At 41.3% G+C, this 15,799-nt stretch overlaps 1 protein-coding gene and 1 long non-coding RNA gene across 4 annotated transcripts in view; one reads left to right on the forward strand and one right to left on the reverse strand.

Annotated features, from left to right (window-relative positions):
- The window catches only part of NET1 (neuroepithelial cell transforming 1), a 60,987-nt gene that overhangs the window by 40,235 nt on the left and 4,953 nt on the right, over window positions 1–15,799 (forward strand). The window contains exons 1-6 of one of the 2 annotated variants that reach the window (XM_049624556.1): window positions 6,723–7,901; window positions 13,754–13,861; window positions 14,294–14,461; window positions 14,857–14,919; window positions 15,198–15,294; window positions 15,433–15,509. In XM_049624556.1, the coding sequence (XP_049480513.1) occupies window positions 7,809–7,901; window positions 13,754–13,861; window positions 14,294–14,461; window positions 14,857–14,919; window positions 15,198–15,294; window positions 15,433–15,509 (606 nt within the window). In that variant the 5' untranslated portion in view covers window positions 6,723–7,808. Of the gene's footprint in view, window positions 1–6,722; window positions 7,902–13,753; window positions 13,862–14,293; window positions 14,462–14,856; window positions 14,920–15,197; window positions 15,295–15,432; window positions 15,510–15,799 lie in introns of those variants that run through there. The other variant, XM_049624555.1, reaches the window with a different exon arrangement.
- The window catches only part of LOC125918579 (uncharacterized), a 4,489-nt gene continuing 3,037 nt past the window's right edge, over window positions 14,348–15,799 (reverse strand). Inside the window, exons 3-4 of one of the 2 annotated variants that reach the window (XR_007456486.1) lie at window positions 15,283–15,599; window positions 14,348–14,435 (exon numbers count right to left, since the gene is read on the reverse strand). This is a non-coding gene — a long non-coding RNA (uncharacterized LOC125918579). Of the gene's footprint in view, window positions 14,436–14,946; window positions 15,600–15,799 lie in introns of those variants that run through there. The other variant, XR_007456485.1, reaches the window with a different exon arrangement.

Consider the following 15,799-nt stretch of genomic DNA (forward strand, 5'->3'; position numbering starts at 1 on the left):
CAGGGACATCTATGTAATTTACCTACGCCCTTTGGTCTTGTTCAGGCCTGGTTCCAGACAGACCGTTCCATCACATAATAGGTTGCCCCCGTACCTGCCCAACCTGGTGACTTGGTAGACTTGACCCTTTTCATTTTGGACATGTCTGACTGCGTCAGTCTCCTGATGTCCCGTGGGCAGGTCCTCTGTCTTTACTAGGGCTGCTAGCACACCAGGAGCACACGTGGTTCCCTGCCATGGAGGGCATAGCCTCGCTTCAGAGCCCTAGGGCTCTGTGTTGCAGTTCTGTTCCTGCCTTCGTCTCCCATGGAGACCCCCGGTTCCATCAGACGTGCTGGGTCACATGGCCTGTGCAGCAGGGCAGCTCGCACCACAGCCTGGACCCCGCAACCGAGGCTTCTTTTGCCCTGGATTCCACTCAAAATGGAGCATTGAGATTATTCCATTAACAGGTCAGAGCAGAATTTCCAGCTGCAGCAGATGTTTCCTCCAACAGATAGAGTCCTACCTGTTGCTTTGCCCCCTTCTTAGTGCCAGGGAATGCAAGGTACAGCAACTTGTTCTTTACCGTAGAGGGGACATCCCAGAGAGCCTCAGGCCATCAGACCTATTCCAACTTTTCGAATGTGGCCGACCCAGAATTTTCATGGCATACATTTGACTTCCCAGGGTGTCCAGAATACTTGCCATTTTCTGTTCACCAAATCTTATTTGTATGATGTCATCAGTTTACTACACTAACATGATGTTCTGTGGATAGCAAGTCCTTTTGGACTCTGGGACGGAACAGAAAAGTTAACAGCCTCGGGACATGAAATACAAGCTGCTGTCCTTCCCACCATAAAAGCCAGTTACATTTTATCCTCCTTACTAATGGGAATTGAAAAGAACACATTGCGGGGGAGGGGGAAGAGAAGAACCCTCAGACCAGATCAATAGCCATATGCCAAATGCTAGAGGATGTGTTGATCTGTTCCAGTCAAGGACCTACATCTTGCCCGACAGCTAAGATTAAAGCTACCACTCGAGTTAAATTGACGGTAGTCCACTGTTGGCTGTCTCGATCCATCTCGCTGAAGAAGGCCCATAGATTCGTTGAATGCAAATGTAGTGGAAACTATCCCTCCTGCCTGCTGTAATTTTGATGACTACCTCTGCATTTTCCCTTGGTGTGCAGCATTGTTTCTATTTATTATCTTGTCCCAGGGGTAGGGGATAGAATTGTCAGGGGCTCCCACGTGGCCCTTCCCACCATGATGGTTCTGAGAAGATTTTGGAGGTCACCAGCTGCTTTGTCAAAGCTCTGAAAGCAAGTAACGGAAGCCAGCAGACTCTACAATCTTTGCAGTTACCGTTGCCCCCATGTAATAGTTCGTGTTCCACCACTGCTTCACCACCCCATCTCTACCAATCAATGGCTGTAGTCCTTCTCGCCATTTTACTAATGAGGGACCCCGTTGCAGAATCTCATTCTGTGTGTCTAATCTCTAGGGCCAGTCTCAGTATTGTGTCCTAGCCGGGGTTACCTCCAGAAATCGGCCTGAGACGTGAGCTCATTGACCGTCTATTTTGAGGTGTGGTCCCAGGAACAGAAGGAGGCAGTTAACGCCAAATGTCTATAATTAAGCTGGTCACCACTGTGGGCAACTGAGGCTTGACTGTGCTAGAACCTTCTGAAGAGCCATGTATGATACACTGCGAAATTGTCTTGTCAAGGGACTGAAGGGGGAGCTTTTACTCACCAGCTCCTGTGCTCCATTAGTCACTGGATTAAGTGGAGTGTTAATTTCTCACACGTAAATGCCACACACCCCAGCATCCAGGAAGCCCACAGTGGGAAGCAGGAGCTGCCTGGCGCAGCTGGTTGCCGTAATAACGAAGTAAAAGTGGGCCGAGGGGACAGGGGCCTGGGCACAGGACATGGTACCATTTGTCTTTAGGTTTTGGCTTTGCTGAGTTTCAGGGGGCAATGAGAAAAATCCCACTCGACATCCTGTTACACAAGCATAAGTGATCTTACATTATACTGGAAGTTGTTTGTTATCCTGTGTACTTGAGATCAAAGTCACCAGTAACAGCACCAATACCTCATTTTATTTGCTGTTTGTATTGTTACTGCAAAAAAGAACCATAGTTTTGGTAATAGCAAACTCCTTAGCCTGAGATTCTGTTTATAGTCTTTCCAATAGGATAAAGAGCTGAATTGGTCTTTTTCTGAACCAAGTTCTTAGTAAAGCTTGGATACAGTTAAACTTTTAATCCAAATGATTTTTTAAAACTCAAATCTACATATAAATATATTGCTAATTTCTTTCATGCTCATCTAGTCCAAATGGAACTGCCTTTTTTGTTATTTTTGGCTGGTTACTAAATATTTTGGAACTCTTGTTTTTTAGAAGTTCCATTTCATATTTGAATCAATCCTTTTTTAGTAAGATTTAAGCTTCTATTTTTAACTGAGCTATTTTTAGTGAGATACTAGTAAGTAGCTATTTGTAATGTTGAATTCTAGAGTTTTAGAGTGGAACATAGTTTTTTCTGTTTGTTTCATTTTTTTAATGTTTATTTTTGAGAGAAAGCGAGTGCGCGCATGAGTGAGCAGGAGTGGGGCAGGGCAGAGAGCGAGGGAGACACAGAATCTGAAGCCAGCTCCAGGCTCTGAGCTGTCAGCACAGAGCCCGATGCGGGGCTCGAACACACAGACCGCGAGATCAGTACCTGAGCCAAAGTTGGATGCTTAACTGACTGAGCCACCAAGGTGCCCCTAAAGTGAAACATAATTTTCTTATATTTAGAAAAAGCCCTTACAATATTTCTTGTGAACTATGGAAACTTTTCATACACTTAAATGACTTTTAAACACGTTTAATTTAGTAACATAAAACATGAGAGCTACACACAAGGGCTGAAGAATCAAATTGTACTGTTACCGTATTTATTTACAGATAAAATTGTTTATGTAGTCATCTATAGAAGGTCTTTACAAACATAATTAAAAAGCTGAAAAAAAAAGTGGGTTGGCAATTGCATTTCACGATATCCCATGCAGAGGGCAGCAGAGAGCTTGGCTATTGTTTTCTCTTTCCCATAATATGGCTTTCCTGGCCTAATTTCCAATTGCTGGTTATTATTCCAGACAAAAGTAAGTGAAAACAAATAATATCTAGACCCAAAAAAAGTAATGATTATTCTTCAGCTGTAATTAATCTAAATTCCAGAATTCTGATTTCACATGAAAAGGAGGAAAAAAGGTAAGTAGCCTTTTTCTATACAAGGGAAGCAATGTTATCTTTCTCTTTACCTTCTTCATATTTTAGGAAAGAAAGCATTGAAGGCTGCCTACAGGCAGGAGAACAGAGCTTATAATTATAACTGGTCTGTAGAAACCTGTATTCTCATTAAAAACTGGTATCTGTTACAAAGCTGCATTATTATTTCTAGAAAACTCAGTTTTTAAGTTTATAAATTCTAGATTTTCCACACAAAGAAAAGACACTTAACCAATCTGTGCTTCAGTTATGTGATATGTAGTATTTATAAATCATACTTCGGGGCGCCTGGGTGGCTCAGTCGGTTAAGCATTCGACTTCAGCTCAGGTCATGATCTCACAGTCCATGAGTTCGAGCCCCGCATCAGGCTCTGTACTGACAGCTCGGAGCCTGGAGCCTGCTTCAGATTCTGTGTCTCCCTCTCTCTGACCCTCCCCCATGCATGCTCTGTCTCTCTCTGTCTCAAAAATAAACATTTAAAAAAAAATTTTTTTTAATCATACTTTAATAAGATCCTAATAACATTATGAAACAGTTGAAATAGGATCTCTTCTAAAACTTAAGCAACTGGAACTATTTTGCTGTCTTTTTACTTGCCTGCCTTGTTGTAAAAAGGCCCTAAGGCAAATAATGTCTCAATTGTTTTATGGTTTCCTTCTCTGTAAAATGTTGACATTTATATCACAAACATCGCCTGGGACTAGTTGCCCAGCTCCCAGAGGACGACCGGTTCCGGCCTCACATGCAGCGTGTACCACACGTGTGCTCGTGGCAGGACATTTCCAGTCTCACCTGGGAAGTGGGTGACAGGAGCTGCGAGACCAGTTTGAAGCCTGTCCAGCCACTGATTAACTCTGCAACTTTGGGCAGGTTTCGAGACTGTCAGAGTCCCGGCTTCCTCCATCTGTAAAATGGTGCTCATAACACATACTTCATAAAGCTGGCGAGGTAAGATTGTGCAGGAAACTCCTGGCACGGAGTAAGGACACAAGTTTCCCTTCTCTTTTTTCACTGCCATTCTGCAGTTTCCTCCTAAGAAAACTGAGGAGGATGAGTCAATGATCTCAAAGGACCTTTTCAGCCCTCTGATTTCGGGGAGCATTGTTAGAGTCCTGAGTCTCTCTGGCTCATCACTCGGCACGTGTCGAACATCTCGTGTTCATTGTTGCTTTTTTAGATGCTATCTACAGTTGTCTAAGTTATATTTAGATCACAACCCTGAACATTCGAAACGAAACAAAGATTTTAGAGTTGGTGAGCTGGGATTTTTGTGCTGTGACTGTCACCGTTAACCCTCATTTGGCTCCTGTAGGCTTTCTATTTTTACATTTATGAGACTTCTCCCTTTACATCTTGGGTCCTCAGCTGCAGGAGAGAAATGAGAGGAATCTCTTCTCATTATCTTGGCCTTACCTCTGTCAGAACTAGACAGAAAAACAGTGGAGAAAGATGTCAGGGAAGAGACCATGAGATCACCCTCGCAGCTTCTTTCCTGTCAGCTGTGTGCAAGCCCCGTATCCCTTTATGAGGCTCAGTGACCATCAAGTTTTTGGCCTCGCTTGCATCATTTTTGGGCCAACGTAGCCAACGCAACCAGACTGCTGGGTTCTAGCCTGGCCCCTCTCTAGCTCTGAGAGCTCGAGCAGGTGCGTGTTGCCCATGATCGCTCGGTGTTCCACTTTCATGCTGCATGGTGCTGTCTGCACAGCCGCTCCCGAGGCCAGCTACGTCACCCACACGCGTGATCGGGGGTCAGGTAACGAAGGGTAGGCGGCGAAATATTCGCAGTCACCATTACTTTTTTAAAAAGGCTCAGAGCCAAAAGATGAATTATCATCGAACACAAATTACATTGGTGTTTGCAGAGAGAAGAGCAACACTGATGCCTCCTGCAGCCCTTCGTGGGTTGTTTTCTGCAGATTGTCATCATACATGGTCTGTGCCCACTATTTCTTCTGCCTCTTCAGCCTCTGTAATTGATCTCCTGTCCTCAGCCCGCTGAACCAGCACACTCGAGGTCCTCATTAAACATGTCAGTACCAAATCCATGAGTCTTTTCTTACCCTTCTTAACCTTTTTGCTCAATGAACACCTTTTCGTCTGCTGGCATCTTGTTAGGTTTCTTTTCTGCTGACTTTTCCTTTTGCAAAAGTCTTCTTCCCTTGGCATTTCTCCAAAGTTGGATCCTTGGGCCCTTGTTCTTTTTGTCCAGATTTTTTCTCCCAAGCATCTCATTCACCCATAGCTTCCACTCTGATCCCTGTGTATGTGACTCCCCAGTCTAAGTCTGCCCTCTGGCCTCTTCCAAGTCCTTGTCCAGCAGTTCCAAGTCCTAGCTCAGTTTTTTCATTTCTTGCCCCACCTCAGACTCAGATCTAAAATGAAACTCTGAATTCTCTTTCAGAGCTCATTCTTCCTCATTTCTTTATATGCATTAACTGTTACCCCTCCTAACTTTAAAATTGTAGGCACCTCTGACTTGTGCGACATACCCTTTTCCTTTCCCACTGTCCCTGCCTTAGCGCCAAGTTCTTGATACTGGATTGTGCTTTTTGCATTATGTGTCCAGTCATCTTTCAAAGCCTCTGAAACGCCAGCTTACAATTTAACTTTCAGTATCTGTCACCTACTCAGTAAAATCCTCTGCTCATCCCTGTTTACCCACAGCCCGTGACCACAGTCTGGGTGCTCACTCCTTCATGCTCTTTTGGGAAAGCCTTGCACTTTTCCCTTACCTGGACCTGTGAAGAACATAACATGGCCTTCCAGGTACCACTCACATAACATCTTACAGCCTCTCCTGTAGCATCTTTCCCAGCCCCGTCCCCCTCCCCCCCCCCCCCCCCCCGCCCCCCGGAAAACTGCCAGAAGTGGTTCTCCTGAACTCCTGTGGCACTTACCAGCTAACTGTACCACTTCGGAATTTTCGCAAGCTTTTATTACTTATCTCTTTGTGTAGGCTAGTTTTACATAATGGTCTGCTAGTACTTTAGAGCAGATGCGAAACCTACTTTTTGTATCCCCCACATAATCTAAAATAGTGCCTTCCACATAGATTTCTCAGACTTCTCTCATCCTAATAAATCCTAAGAATAGAATTTTTTTTTTTTTTTGCAACTCACTGTCATCATCTTCATAGTAGCATCTAGTTAAGATAAAATCCTACCTTTCAAGATAGAATACAGTGCTTTCTGTTGAGGAAGAAAATCTTAGCACACCTACCAAACCATCATAAGCAGTGCTTTTCCCCAGAGGAAAGGATTTCGACTACAAAGTTGGAGACTGTCACTGGCACGTGACTTAGGGCAAGTTAATTCACCTCTGTGAACCTCCTTGCTCTGTAAGGTGCAAGACACAAGGTGCAAGACATTTTAAGTAGCTCTCATGAGTTTTTTAAATTTCTTTAAATGTTTATTTCTGAGAAAGAGAAAGAGTGTGAGCAGGGGAGGGGCAGAGAGAGAGGAAGACACAGAACCTGAAGCAGGATCCAGGCTCTGAGGTGCCAGCACAGAGCCCAACGTGGGGCTCGAACTCATGAACCAGGAGAACATGACCTGAGCCGAAGTCTGACGCTTAACCCCTGAGCCACCCAGGTTCCCCAGTCTTGTGATTCTTTTAGGACTATATCAAGATCAGTTAATTCAGAATAGAGAAGGACCCTGCTATTAGAACGAAATCACCTTTTTTTTGTATTTATGTTAGAAAACATGTTACGCAGATACAAAGTTTTTAAAACATAACAGAAAAAAAATATCTGCCTCCAAGTCTGAGAAATGCTGAACTTTAACATCTTAGGGGGCCCAGTTCTTTACCCATCACCCTGTGGAAGAGTTACGTTAGGAACGGAATGAACTGAAGTGTGCTCACTGCCAGTCTTAACAAAAAATGGTGGCAACTGGTGGAAAAGCTTAATCTCACAGTTGTGAATATGCTTGCACTAAAAGGACCCTGAAAAGTCAGGCTTTTCTTTGGTATATGCACTTAACTCTGAATTACAGTTTTCTTACTTGAAGTCGTCAAGTTGTCCATACTGAATTCCTTTCTAGGAAATCGGGTTTACAGGAAAAGTATCCCTGTCTGTGGCTAAGTCCTAGAGTAGGTAACGTAGATCAGCAATTAGTTGCCCTTCCGGAATGCTTTTTAAATCAGGAAAAGCCTTCCATTAACCCAGTTTCCTTGAACCTTCCCGTCTTACTGGAGAAATTCCCAACCTCTTAGAAAGCTCTCTCCTGCGCAGAGAAAAGGGAGAAGCCTAGGTGCGCTCGGCAGTCAGTTAACTGGGGTCACGTGGCCGTAGGTGCCCGCCCAGCGGAGCCGGTCCGCGGTGGGCCCCGCCCCCGGAGCCTGGAGGTCCGGGCGCCTGCTCGGTGCCGCTGGCAGAAGCGGTCGTCTCCGCCGCCGGGACGGGCCTGGGCAGATGGCCGCCTGGGGGTGCCGAGCACTCGGAGGACCAGCCCGTGTGCCGGAGTAGGGCTTCGCCGCAGGGCTCGCTCGCATGTGGATTAACTCCAGAGGTTTTAAGGGATACTTGGGAAAGCATGGTGGCTCATGATGAGATTGGAGGTCTCCTGCCCATTAAAAGGACTATCCGAGTCCTGGATGTTAATAATCAGTCCTTCAGAGAACAAGAGGTAAGACCGAAAGAAAACTTAAGCCAGAGGAATGTTTTCTGATTCCACGAACTTTTAAGATTTTTAACGATATGATTTTAAACTTAACTTTTGATCTGAGTGTTGAAATACGTGATTTTTATGCAAGTGGGAAATGCGTCTGGCTCTATGGCTTAAGTTTAGAAACTACTGTGCGGATAGGTTTAGATGCAGCACAGCTTGAGTGTGCACAAATTTCTACAGAAAGAAAAAGATTGTGAGTGTGCACGCTGCTAAATTTGGTTAAACTGGTCGCTTTTCTGATGCTTAACACATTGTTCTTTTTAACTTGCAGTTAGATTACCTAGTCTGAGGAACTGCTTTATAGGGTAAAAGGAAAAGAAGAATCCCTTCCTTGCAAGTTCACACTCGTGAACAAATTGCAACCAAAATGCTATCAGACCTAGTGCTTATTTTTTTCTTTCCACATCTAATAAATTTGTGTGCAGTTTTTTGTTTTTTTTTTTTTAGAAAGAAAAATACGTTAGAACATTTAGACCATTGAATCATTACTTAGGTACTTCTCCCCTCTTAGCTTTAATCGCCTAAAGTCACTGCGGTTTTTAAAAGTCTTTATGAACATTTATCAAAATAAATCATGATTTTCGTGCCATTTTATTTAATTGTGACAACTGATTTAATCTTATATGGATATTCTATTTATACTGGTTACTACAATATATATACTGTATGGTATATATACTGTCTTCTCACTTACGTGATAGAAATAGTGTTCCTGGGGGCGCCTGAGTGGCTCAGTCGGTTGGCGGTCGTACTCTTGATCTCAGCTCAGGGCTTGCTCTCAGGGTGATGAGTTCAAGGCTAGCTTTGGACTCCACACTGGGTGTGGAGCCTACTTTAAAAAAAAAAAAGAAAGAAAGAAAAGAAATACTGTTCCTGTACTCAATTAACTATATACTACTTCTTTTTTTTTTTTTTTTAATGAGCAGCAGGCAAAAGTTTATTCTAGCCTAAGATCAGATCACAAAGTAAGAATAGTATGAAAGCTCTCTTTACAGAGAGGGGGCATTCCAAAGCAATGCCCCAGTTGACTATATACTTCTTGTCTCAATTGTGGTGATAGTTTGTGGCTGTGTACTTCTATCAGAACTTACCAAATTATACATTTTAAATATGTGCAGTTTATTGTATACCTCAGTAAAGCTGTGTCTCATGCATACACCTTGTGGTAGTTAAAATAGCTGCCCACTTCAGGAATTGTGCCTTTGTTTGGTGTACTTTCAGCTTTGGTGTTTGTTATGGTTTTGGTTTTCGCTTTTATGTTTCGGTTTTCTCAAAATGTGTAAGCATTTCCTTTGAGTAGAGCAAGTCCTACAGGGTCATCAGTGTAAATACTGAAACTGATTGTATTTCGGACCATCAAGAACTAGCCTTTTTTGTTGGTATCAGACACTGGCCATGTTGCTGGCACACCTTTATTCCAAAGACGAAAAACAACAGGAGTGTTGTCAGGTTTTTAGTACTGGCAATACCAGCCTTAAATAAATGATTAAATTTGACTAAGAAAAATTTCTGTTACTAAGTAGAAAGGGAAGAAATCCTATGTGATCATAACTCTTTTATCTTTTTATAAATAATTTTTTCTTTTCAGTTTTCTTATTTTAAAGCTCTTGCCAAATAGAGGAAAAGGTTATTCATCCAATAAACCAAACAAATAAACCCAGATTTAATACTTTTTTTTTCTTTTTAACTATGGTTTTGTTTTTTTGTTTTTTTTTTTAAGTAAGTGCGCCCAGTGTGGGGCTGGAACTCACAACCCCAAGATCAAGAGTCACACGCTCTACCGACTGAGCCAGCCAGGCGCCCCATACTGTATTTTTTTTTTTTTAAGTGCCTTGATTTGGTTGACGGTGGAAGAGACCTTTCTATCCTATCCTCTTTTGTGACATCATTAGTAGAAAAAAACCTTTCTACAAAAAAAAAAAAAAAAAAGACTGAGTTCACAACAGAATTTTTCTATCTTTTTGCTTTTATATGCAAGATACATCTCAGTAAGAGACTTCAAATCCATCTTAACAATTTTCTGTTTACAACTGGGTTATTAAAATAAATTGATTAAAAACTCAGTGTAAGAGTAGATATCCTAAAATAAAAGAATGCATGCAATTGCCTGGCTAAACTAGATAGTCTGGTTAAAACCTAACCTAAATAAACAACATAAATTTATGTTCGAGGGTTTTGGGGTATTTTTCCATTTCAGTGAACTTTGGCCCTGGTGAGAGGTTGGCTCCAGTAGAAAGCTCTTGAGTGTATAAAACTTGTTGGTATTCCTTGTTTATTCGCATAGATTTTTCAGATTGTCTTTTGAGGAGGGTGCATAGTTTCCCCATCTGCACTCATTCTTTAAGCTTTTTGTATTCACCGTAACACTGTTAACAGCACTCCAGAACAAAAATAACAGCAGTAACGAAACCATTATGTAAGCCTTATTTTGAGTGATGGTAAGAAAGGTAAGACCCCTACCCTCTCTTCCTTCATCACCTCCGAACACTGGGCCTGCTTTCTGTGTGTGCAGAGCGGCGCACGTGGGTATAATACCAGTTGTCGAAAAACTTGGTCTTTGAAATAGTTTTGTGACAGTGCACATGTTTAGGTTCTTAATAACCAAACCAAGATCATTAAAATGGTTCATCTGGACCTCTAAGGAAAAACTCCTTTTGGTTATAGCTTACATAGGCCAAATCCTATGTTTCTAAAAGGGAGGTTTTTGTCCAAGCCTTCAGGGTGACCCTATAACATAACAGAGGAAGGTCTAATCCATATCACTTTTCCACAAAAGTTTTCTGTATATTTTTCTCAAATACTGTATGTGTATCCTAGAACCAGAAGTGAGACACATTCAGTGTTACAACTTTACGTTTCAGCTACACTTTATAAGTTACTAAAATTTTTCATACTCTTGAAATATGTACGTTAAAAGTTTGTGTTGTGTCTCCTAAATATTTGTCATCTATGTCCTTTTAGTAAGGCAGTAAGGCCTTTACTTTTGGATCCCCAGAAACATGTGTGAAAAGTACAGAGGTGTCCTCCCCTCCCCGCCCCCCACACCCCAACCCATATTTCCTGATTTAGTGCCGTACTTACAGGGACGTTTGAAGAGTCTCCTACTGGAGTGACTGAGCTAGCCTGCACTCTTACCAAGACATTTTAGATGAGGTAAACTCAGGAGACTACCATATCCTCTGAAGATGTCACATCGATGGCCTTCTGAAGGGCTGCAGAACATATTTAACCAGCACATACTGCTGCGCATTAGTAACTTGCCACCCTAAATAGACCACGTAAACAAAATCTATATCAATTTCAGAAAGATGCTTTAGATATATTTACATTTAATTATCTGAATCTAAATTCTGTAGTTTAAACCTTAAATACCACATAATTTTGAGTTCCTAGGAAATTAACAGTTGAACATAACTGATCCTATAAAGAAAAGGATTTTTTATCATTACCTTGATGTTGTGTAATAAAATAGATACCAAAAATCTTTTCCTCCCATCCGAACTAACTCTTCTTTTCAAATTCATCGGGAAGAGCACCTTCCAAAGCCGCTTTAAATTGAAATTAAATATTTTGTGACTTAGCAGAAAGTCAACTTTGTTCTGCTTTAAACGGGGAAGAGGAATTAACCTCTCTTTCCAAGAAGGAACAGAACTTTCTGACAGCTGCTTTGTTTCTAGTTACCATTGGCCTGTCTTACTTTGTGAGGAGGTAATTATATCTCTGTTCAAACAGAAGACTCTTTGTGCCGTCTACACTAAATGGAAAGGAATGCCTCGTGCAGGACCTTCTGTCGTGCATGTGTCACTTGAGTCTTGCACAGATGTGCGTTGGAAAGGCGTTCGCACATGTCCTTGGCCTCACAGTGCGTCTGTCATTTTCCTACATATCTTGAAGGTTTCTTTTTTAGTGCATTTAACATTTGCACGTGAGTGGTTTTGTATTCAAAGTTTTACTTTAGGATTCATTCTTTTGGTGGGGGAGGGTCGGTTTACAACACTACCTCTTACGTCCTTCAAAGACCTGCTCTGATTCTCTCCACAGCCTCCTCACTCCGTAAGTCACGCTCCCTTCTGGTACGTGTGTACCTGTGCGTGTGTACCTGCGGGTGTATACCTGCGGGAGCTGGCTCAGGTCTCCTTGCCTCACTGAATATTCAAATCATTGAAGCTTCTTTCTGGAGGATTTTGACTCTTTCTGCCATTTTGTTCTTCATTTATACTAAGGGAATTATTTTTACTCCATTTTCTGACCCCTTACTTGAGTCATATCAAAGAATTTTTAGAAAGAATTTTCATCTGCCCTTTTTAAATGCTAATTTTTAAGTGTTGTCTTTATCTTTAATTTTAATTTTATTTTCAAGTTCATATTTAATCGTATGTCCTTCTGAACTGTCAGCAGAGTTATTTTGTCAAGTGTGCCACAATTGTCAAAAGCACCAAATACAAACAAATAATTACACCCCTCGGACATGAAAAAGCTAGAGCTGTGGTATGATCTGATGTCCTTTATTTCAGTACCTGTATGAGTCACCTGATGGTATGCCTCCATTTTCCTAGAAGTAAAGTGAGAGTAATACAAGCTGTAAAAAAGCCTTGAGATCCTTGAATATCAAGTGATGTTTGCTAACCTATTACAAACAATACATGTAGAACAAGAAGTATTTCTTCTAAAATTGTATATATTTTTCCTTTAAGTGAATAAATTGTTTGAGAGAGAACCTTATTATTCCAAAATCCCAGCGTTTGTGTACTAAGTGGAAATATTTCTCAGAATGTTAGTAATAGCAGAAATTTCATGTGTTCCAGGCCTCGTTCAAGCCATTTAAACATATCTTATTTACTCTTCATAACAACTCTGGGAGAGAAGGTCTAACATGAGCCCCATTTTACAGATAAGAGAACTGAGGCCCAGGATATTCCCTAGCAAGTGCCAGAGCAGGCTTTGGACCCAGTCCATCTGATTCCAGAGCCCGAGTGCCCTCCTAACCACTGTCCTGCCTCTGCTTGAATACAGGGACACTCTGCCTTCAGAGTTGACCCTTTCCAGGGCAGAGATGTTTATTTAGAAGCTGATCCCTAACTGAAGTATTTAAGAATGAAATGATACAGTGTCTGGGATTTGCTTTAAAATAGGTGAAGCAAACTCTTACATCGAAAACTGTCGAAGCTGAGTGATAAGCACGTGGGACCATTATGCTGCTTTTCACTTTTGTGTATATTTGAAATTTTTCATAATAATCAGGTACTTTTTAAAAGTGACTGTAAATTAATTAAACTAAAAAGTTCTATGGGATCCTGGAATCTAATTCATTTTAGTTTTTCTTTTGTTAATGATAATATTCTGTTCTCAAAGTGATACTCACCTGGCCTTTCTCATGCCCTTTATTTTTTTTCATAATTTACTGTTACTCATTAGTGTTCTTAGCATTTTAACAATAGAGGACAACATTCAGGACACGCCTGGGTGGCTCAGCCAGTTGAGCGTCCAACTCTTGATTTCGGCTCAGGTCATGATCCCAGAGTCATGGGATTGAGCCCCATGCAGACTCCACGTGGAGTATGGAGTCTGCTTGAGATTCTGTCTTCCTCTGCCCTTTTCTTATGCACACTCACACACACACATGCTCTCTCGCGCTCTCTAAAATAAAATAATAAACTTTGAAAAGACTACATTCATTTCCAGAGTTCCATATTGCTGCGTTTTATAATGTACAAATACTGGTTTTTTGAGAGTGTTCGACTTTGTCCAAACTTGTTGGAAACCATTATACCTGAACACACATTTAGCGTAACCTGTTTTTGTTTTTACAGGAGCCAAGCAATAAAAGAGTTCGACCTCTCGCCCGGGTCACATCCTTGGCAAACTTGATCTCTCCTGTAAGAAATGGAGCAGTCCGACGCTTTGGTCAAACAATTCAGGTAAGCAGGGGTGGGGCTAGAAGGTGAGTAACGTAGGAAGGGGGCTTTTCAGAGAAGCCTAAATTTGTGTTTTCCTTTGAGTTGTACAGTTTTACACTATTATATTTAAACATACATTTTTTTAACATGCTGATAAGGAATATTTTTACCAGAACAGTATTTACATAACCTCATTATATTAAGTTACAGCTTATATCACAGCAGAGTCTTAAATAGTTTTTATCCCCAAAAGGTAATTCTGACAGATAATATTTTAGAATGATAGATTGAAGCTTGGACAGATGATTGTTTTATGCATTGAGAAATCTCAGAACTTTGTTTTTAATTTGTCTTTCTAATTTTTTTTTTTTAAGAAAAGAAGAGAATAATTACTGGCTCCTTTAAATCTTCTCTTTTGTTCACCTCTTTTTTGTTTGTTTGTTTACTTTTAAGTCATTTACCCTTCGTGGTGACAGCAGATCCCCGGCTTCTGCCCAGAAGTCATCGAGCAGATCAACAGCCCCCACACCTTCCAAAAGGAGAAGCAGTGTGCTGTGGTCTGAGATGCTGGACGTCAGCATGAAGGAGTCTTTAACTACCAAAGAAATCAAACGTCAGGAGGTGAGCTAGCATTCAACTAAGAAATCGTCTCATACTAAAAAAACGTCTTTTTTTTAAACGTAGGTTTTCAGAAGAATAGCAAACTAATGCCTAAGGCAAACTCAGCTTGCATTTTTATATTTGAGTGCTAATTCGTAACACATGCTGAGCAGGAACACTGTAATAGGTGGTGGTCATCAAAGTTAACTCTGATGGGGTCAAGTTCTAAAGCGTGTGGCAACCACTTAATGGAGATTCCATTCTGAATTCTGGTTTTCAGATTGAGTCCCTTTAAAGAGCGCTATTCATAACATCAGTTAAATAATTCATGATAAGTATCAATTGTATATAATTATCCTTTCTCGAAGGAATGACCTACAGTGTTTGCTGGATTTTTTTTTTTTTTTTTTTTTTAGGCAATATATGAAATGTCCCGAGGTGAACAGGATTTAATTGAGGATCTCAAGCTTGCAAGAAAGGTCAGTAAATAACTTTTTATCATGTGCTCTAGTTTTAAAAAACTTTATTTAACAAATTATAAAGGATAAAACCTTCTTCTATAGTTTCACATCTCTTCAAATATGAATATCAGTAGAGCCCGTTTGAGTATTAACATATACTTTAGTTTCTTTGATGTGTAATAAATGAAATCCACGCTAGCTTTTATGTAGTCAGTCATGCTTGTGTTCAAGAAGGTCTCTCATCATGTTTTATTTGGTTGATCGCTTTGCATGACCCACTTTTCCCCCTCTGATAGGCCTACCATGACCCCATGTTAAAGCTGTCTATTATGTCAGAGGAGGAACTCACCCAGATATTTGGTGATTTGGACGCTTACATACCTCTCCATGAAGGTAAGATAGGCCACTGAATTCTCATTGGTATCTGAACAGCATTAGCAGAAGTTGTTTTGAATCTGAACTTCTAACTTAGCGTGGAGTTATTTTTTTAAATGAGCGTATTATTGGTATCTCTGCCTTTTTCCACTTCAGATCTGTTGGCAAGAATAGCAGAAGCAACGAAACCTGGTGGAACAGTGGAGCAGATCGGTCACGTTCTTGTGAACTGGGTATGAAGTGAGCTGCTGACACCAGATAGTTTTTACATATATGCCATACTCCTCATCTGTGGCGAATACCAGGTCCATTGGGTCCACTGACTGAATTCAGAAGACAGATAAACAAGGCATTAAAACTGAACAAAATTATGGGGCGCCTGGGTGGCGCAGTCGGTTAAGCGTCCGACTTCAGCCAGGTCACGATCTCGCGGTCCGTGAGTTCGAGCCCCGCGTCAGGCTCTGGGCTGATGGCTCGGAGCCTGGAGCCTGTTTCCGATTCTGTGTCTCCCTCTCTCTCTGCC

The sequence above is a fragment of the Panthera uncia genome, chromosome B4 (genome assembly GCF_023721935.1).
Source record: "Panthera uncia isolate 11264 chromosome B4, Puncia_PCG_1.0, whole genome shotgun sequence".
NCBI classification, from domain to species: Eukaryota; Metazoa; Chordata; class Mammalia; order Carnivora; family Felidae; genus Panthera; species Panthera uncia.